The sequence below is a fragment of the Myotis davidii genome, unplaced genomic scaffold (assembly GCF_000327345.1).
Source record: "Myotis davidii unplaced genomic scaffold, ASM32734v1 scaffold1757, whole genome shotgun sequence".
NCBI lineage: Eukaryota > Metazoa > Chordata > Mammalia > Chiroptera > Vespertilionidae > Myotis > Myotis davidii.
This window is the reverse complement of record NW_006288116.1, coordinates 215,953-222,551: the sequence shown is the minus strand read 5'-3', so window position 1 is coordinate 222,551 and position 6,599 is coordinate 215,953. Positions and strand designations below refer to the sequence as shown.

General features: G+C 40.1%; 1 protein-coding gene across 2 annotated transcripts in view; it reads left to right on the top strand.

Moving 5' to 3' along the window:
* The first annotated feature begins 1,249 nt into the window (after positions 1 to 1,249).
* Positions 1,250 to 6,599, top strand: part of LOC102759091 (guanylate-binding protein 6-like) — a 30,514-nt gene continuing 25,164 nt past the window's right edge. Inside the window, exons 1-3 of one of the 2 annotated variants that reach the window (XM_015561441.1) lie at positions 1,250 to 1,476; positions 4,732 to 4,935; positions 5,869 to 5,996. In XM_015561441.1, the coding sequence (XP_015416927.1) occupies positions 4,746 to 4,935; positions 5,869 to 5,996 (318 nt within the window). In that variant the 5' untranslated portion in view covers positions 1,250 to 1,476; positions 4,732 to 4,745. The remainder of the gene's footprint in view (positions 1,477 to 4,731; positions 4,936 to 5,868; positions 5,997 to 6,599) is intronic. The other variant, XM_006759895.2, reaches the window with a different exon arrangement.

The following is a 6,599-nucleotide window of genomic DNA, read 5'->3' as shown; positions in this document are numbered from 1 at the left end:
TCCACCGCAGGTAATTGGGGAGGCTTAGCCACTGGGCCCTACAGGACACCTAGCACACAAAGCCACTCTACCAACACAGGGAAGCATAAAAAATGAGGAGACAAAGAAACAGGTCACAAATGACAGAAATGGAGGAAAGCAAACTACTGGATATAGAATTCAAATCCATGGTTGTAAGGTTTTTCAAGAATTTTCTGGAAACCACTGATAAATTTAGTGAGACCCCAGAGGATATGAAAACAGACCAACTAGAAATTAAGCACACACTGACTGAAATAAAGAATAATATACAGAGATCCAACAGCAGACAAGAGGATCCCAAGAATCAAGTCAAAGATTTGAAATACAAAGAAACCAACTCAGATAATTCTAGGCAGAGAAAAATAAGCAATGAAACTAACCCCAAATTGTTCTAATAACACAGCTCCTACCTATATCTGTCCAGAAGACAACAGGTATAACAAATATACTTTGATTACAGTTTTTTTAAAATAGTCTAATAGAGTGGAATCCTGTACAATTACATATTTTTTTCTGTATTATTATTCAGATGAAAATGCAAATATGGGGAATGAAACTTAATAGACAATAAAACCAGAATACAGATAATACTTTTGGCACTTGCCAACTTTTAAAAACTTGTTGATGGTTATGATTTCTTTGTTCATTTTGAATGTTCACTTTTGAGTTAGTATTTTTATGTTATTTCACTGAAAGAAACACTCCGAATATAAACTCAGGACCCTTGCAATCCCCCACAGAGCCACCACAAAGAAAAACAACACACAACTGTAAGTGGGAGAATATGCCACAAAATACTAGTGACTATCTCTTGATTGGGAAAATAAGAGATTTATGCACACAGTTATTGATAATGAGGAAGGGTAAATTAATAATAAGAGTTTTCCAAAAAGCCACAAAGGAAAAGGCAGTCTTAGCATGGAAAATAAGAGATTTATGCACACAGTTATTGATAATGAGGAAGGGTAAATTAATAATAAGAGTTTTCCAAAAAGCCACAAAGGAAAAAGCAGTCTTAGCATAAAATTAAAACAACAAGAAAAACCTTATTGCCTTTTCAAAGTACCTCTGAGAGACAGTCTGCAGACCTGTCAGCCTGCTGTTACCGGCTCTCAGTCAGCCCTGCAGCTGTGTTCGCTGTGGGGTCAGGGAACACAAGCCCCATGAGGAGGAGGTGCTAGTCAGGTGTTTCCAAGCTGGGTGTGGGATAAGGAGGTCCTCCCACCCTGGCTGATCTCATTCCTTTGGGAGGAGGGGAAAGGGGTGAAACAACAGCACAACTTCCCAGAAAAGGATGTGTCCTTTCGATTTTGGTTCTTAACCACACTGTTTCACTGTAATATCCGGCTTGATTTTCAGCTACTAAAGAGAACAGGGAGCACCCTGGGGAGCCAGACACAGAAGGAGGAAGGTGAGAGGAGAGAATTTATCCGCTGTCTGCAGCTTAGGAGACAGGTAAGTTAGCTCAGAGACTTGGATTTCCATGCACATGTTCATTAACTAACATCAACAATAACAATTCGTGCTCGCAGCACACCTGGCACTGGAGGCGAAGGCTCTTCACTGTCAGCCTTGGAGGCAGCTGGCTGATGGTGGGGGCAGAGGAGGGGTGGCTGTTGGGATTATAAACTGGAGGCAGCTCAGCCCCTCTGTTTGGATGGAAGGCTGCTGCAGGGCAGTGGTCACAGCTTGTTCCTGGGATGGGCTGCTTCCTCTTGGGCACCCTCCCAGGCTGCACAAAGAGCCCTGCCTGGGAACAGGAGGAGTGCATCCTCCATCACCTGCTTGAAGGGGCTGAAATCCTTGCTGTGACTGAGGAACCAAACCTGTCCTTTGCTAAGAAGCGCTGGTTACAGTCACTTCCTCCATCTTTCCCCTCCCCCTCTTACACATTTCCCTGATGTCTGTGGGACATTGAAAAAACAAAGACATTGTCTTTAACCATGCAATTTAAATATTAAAACATTATTGTATGAGCTGTATTTAGTATTCCAAAGATTCTATAAAGTGGTATTAGATGAAATACTTCATTCTCACATATTTTAATCAACTATTAAAAATAACTATAAGGTCTAAGCTGGGTTTTTATCTGCAGTTTCCAAATGTTTAGACCCTACCAAAAAATTACATCAATTATTGTTTTTAGGTTCAGTTGTTTTGCTGAGTCCTCTGTAAGATGAAAACAAAATTTCTCAGCTTTTCTTTTGAAACTTCTGTAAAGTAGCAACAGAGAAGTGGGGGGAGGAGAGGGAGCAAGGAGGAGTGAGAAGGACCTGGGAGTTGTTCTGTGACACACTGACCTGAGGAGCTGTGGGACAGAAGTGGGAATTCAACTTTCTTTTGCAAGCAACTTGGTCCTGAGCTTAAACCTCTCAATTTCTGACTCAAAATGGACTGAGGAATGGAGAGGTAGGGACACCTGTAGCCTGGTAGCCTGGACTGCAAGGCTCAGTTGCTGGCTTTAGTTTCCTTATTAGGAGCAGTGTAGTTGTGATGTGACAGCCAAGCAGGGACTTCACATAACTAGGACAGCAGCAAGTATAGCAGACAATGTGGGTGCATGGAGAGCTGAGAGATTAGGGTCTTCTCTTGGCTGCTTAATGGGATGGGGTGGGGCATGGAGGCAGCTTCTTCATGCATGAGCTCATTGTTCCTCGTTGTAATGTGCACTAGGTTGGACTTACGGTCCTATTCTAATTCCACATTAGATTCACTGCTTACACAACATTTTAAATTTAATTTTTTTTAATTAATTTTTTTTCTCAAGAGCAGACTTGGCTCAGAGAGCTCTAGTTTGCCTTTATTGAATGGAAAAAGAGACAGAAGAGAACAAAAAGATTGAAAGAGAGAAAGAAAAAAAGAAAGGAAGGAAGAGAAAGAAAGGAAGAAAGAAAGAGAGAGACAGAGAGATGAGAGAGAGAGAGAGAGAAAGAAAGAAAGAAAAAGAAAGAACTGAATATAGAATATGTTCATTTTATCATGCCTGGAGAAATGAGACAGTAATATTATTTGTCTCTGTTGTTTTCCTTGAAAGAAAGAAAGATAGAAAGAAAGAAAGAAAGAAAGAAAGAAAGAAAGAAAGAAAGAAAGAAAGAAAGAAAGAGAGAAAGAAAGAGAGAAAGAAAAGGGGCTAGACACAGATGGGCTGCATTATGATTGTGGCCTCATCCCCAGCTCCCAGTCAGATTCTTAAAAGTTGGGAAAGGAGCATGCTGTCCCCTGACAAGGCTATAATTCACTGCTCAGGCTCAAATTTGCTTAGGACACTGCCCGGCTCAGCTTCATTCTTGGTATGTTCTGTAAATTAGGATGGACCAGCACAGTACTTCCTGGAATATAAGAAGTACTTTCTCCGTCCTAACAAAGTCCTAGGTCAGACATGTCCAGGAATAATGCACACCCACTTTATATTTTCACATGGATATTTTTAACAGGACATGGAGAATGCAGAATTTGTGAGGTCTTCTTGATATTCTTTATCGACTGTTTTATTAATACATGCTTTTTATTAGTTCATAGTATCAGTCTATTTTTAAATTTTGATGCACATTTTATTTTGAAAAACAAAATAAATATCACATGACTCAGTTTCTCTGAACAGGGGATGACTGTTAAACTTTGTGGCCAAAAGGATTTTGAAGACTTCTTAAAAAGGAGAAAAATCAAAAGCTGTTTCTCTTCTGGAACCCCAAACTCCTTCAGTCACTTCAGTATCATAAATGTAGCCATAGATATTACATTTTATTGGTCTGTCACTTGTCAAACCAAGTTATCCACCTAAAACCTCAGACTGTGATGAATACTAATCACACTCGTCACTAGTTTTACAGCTGTTCTCAATAACTAGGACCAGGAGACAGTGAGATGCATTGTGTCAGTCTTGACTTTCCTTACAGCTACTAGGGTTCAGGAATCTGGAGAAGGGCTGTGCATAAATGAATAAAGAGACTAGAGAAGAAATTAGAATTTGTAAGGTATTTTTGGGAAAGCCAGTGGGAAACTTAGTTCTAGTGACTAAGCTCCCGAATCTCCAGACCCAGAGCTTTTTACTTCCACATTTGCCCTATAGCAAAGCAGATATACATATCAAAGGTAAGGTTTGGTAAACAGTAAAGGATTATCAGGTTAGGGGAAATGCATACAGCTGTTCAGCGGGAGGTAATAACATGCAGATTTTCAGCCCTGCTGAAGCCCCAAATTCCATCAGCCCTCTGATGAACTTCTTGCATAATTAAGAGCTGCTGGCTGGAATTAGCCTTCAGCAATGCATGAAACCTGTGGCTTAAAATTTCTTGGCTGTGTCCTCAGATTGCTCTGGTCCCAAACAGGTTCTTCCTCAACATCCTTTTAGCAGCTGGTTAAACCTTAAGTTTGGGGAGAGGATGTTCACATGAGGTGATGGATTTGCTTCTCAGTAGTGACCCTGGCATAGGGTAAAGCCACTCGACTGCATTACAAGATGTGACTGCCTAGTGCAGCGGTAACATTCAATCTAAGATCCTCACAGCATTGGGAACACGTTGGCCCTTCCAGAGATTCACTATAAGTATAGAACCAAAAATAGATGAATTTTTCACTGTAGGGCTTGGCCTATGCTACTGTGCCAGAAGGAAAGTAGAACATGCACACTGTCTTAATTGATGGGTGCTTCACATGACTCTGCTTCAGAGAATAGCATTGTAAGCTTATTTCCACTGGGATTTCTTCTAGGTTGGCAGGTTGCCATGGCATCTAGACCCAACATGATGGCCCCCATTTGCCTGGTGGAAAATAACAATGAGCAGCTGTCAGTGAATCAGGAAGCTCTAGAGATTCTTGACCAGATTTCTCAGCCAGTGGTGGTCGTGGCCATTGCAGGACTATATCGTACTGGCAAATCCTACTTGATGAATCGGCTTTCAGGACAGAATCACGGTGAGTGGTGTCTTAGGCAGAGGACAGTTCTTTGACTTTAGCTGTATCAGAGTTTCTTAGTTTTCTTCCCTAGTCACATGAAGAACAAAATTCCTTTCAATAAACCAATCTACTAATTCTAATTTTTACTAATAAATTACTACCTTAATGGTATTATCTTAGGTCGAGGCCAATTGTTTTTACTCTAACTATATGACAGCTTATTAGTTTTCTTCCCTGGTTACCTGAATTGAGAACTACACACCTCTCAACAAAACAAACTTCTAAGTTTAATTATCCTCACTAAATTATTACTTTAATATATTCTATTTCCATATTCAGGTTTTACTCCTGTTAAGGAAAACCCCTCCTAGTAATGCCTAGTCCTTCTTTTACCTGCGCCAACACTAGGGTCTTGAAATTGTGCCTCCTCTCTTGCTCATAACATGTTTTTCTCTCTATATAGAATTTTGCTTTTCCCATGACTATATAAAGATAATTGCATATCTATCACCATCTTTAAAGATTTTTGTACGTTCACATCCCATTGTTGTTAACAACCTCTCCCACACCATTTGTCATTTTATCACTTTGACTGGAAAAATATTATCTGAATTTCTTTTTCGTTAGATGTCTCTCTTCTATCCACTTCTATTCGGCCTTTACTGGACCATTCTTAAAAATGCTCTTATTATGGTATTCAGTGACCTTTATTATATCTGATTCATGGATGCACTTCACCTTGATTTTGAGCTCTTGCTGGATATCATTTTCACAGTTAACATTCATCTCCTTCTTCAAATAGATGACACACAAAGTAAAGCATTCTTACAAAATAGAGAATGCACCATCATATTCTGAGGTACTTCCATTCCAAAAAGTCTGATTTTGTAGCCCCTTGGCTGCTTAGATTGTCTGTTGTCATTGTGACCTGGGTCTCCCCTTCCTTTATAGGTTTCCCTCTGGGCTCTACGGTGCAGTCTGAAACCAAGGGCATCTGGATGTGGTGTGTGCCTCACCTCTGTAAGCCTGATTGCACTCTGGTCCTTCTGGACACTGAGGGCCTGGGCGATGTGGAAAAGGTAAGGCAGAGGGTCACAGATAAAATGTTTTCAACCTGGATAGTCTCATAATCAACTCCTTAACTGCTTGATCTATTTGTGAAATCTAGAAATCTATATATCAGCAAATTCTTGGTTGTTTGACTTTTATTTCTAGGTAAGGTGTCATGGTACATTGAGTAAATTTTCTTTTATTTCTCTGCACTCGTGAAAACTTTTATTCAATTTAGTAAACAATTGTTGAGCACCATATTCCCAGGTCTCTAGGTTAGTACTGTAGATACTAGTGACCCATGTAAAAACCCTGCCCTCAAAGAGTCTTTGGTCCTATGGTGAAGTTCACCAAGTACTCACCAAGCATTCTGGAAGACTTTGAGACAACTCTGAATGAAATGGTTCAATAAAAGCATGTGGTTGTCCTGCAACATTTTAAGATGGGTTTTTGATACTTTAGTTTTCTACTAAAGGGTAAAATGAATGATTTCTCCTTTTCTGCTTTAGTTTGAGACTTGCTGGGAGCTGGTCCATCCTTGCTGTTTCAAGGGACCTGGCATATATGGCATACTGTTCTTAATATATTTGCTCACCTTCTTGGCACTATGTGTTTTAACCAAGGTCACCTCT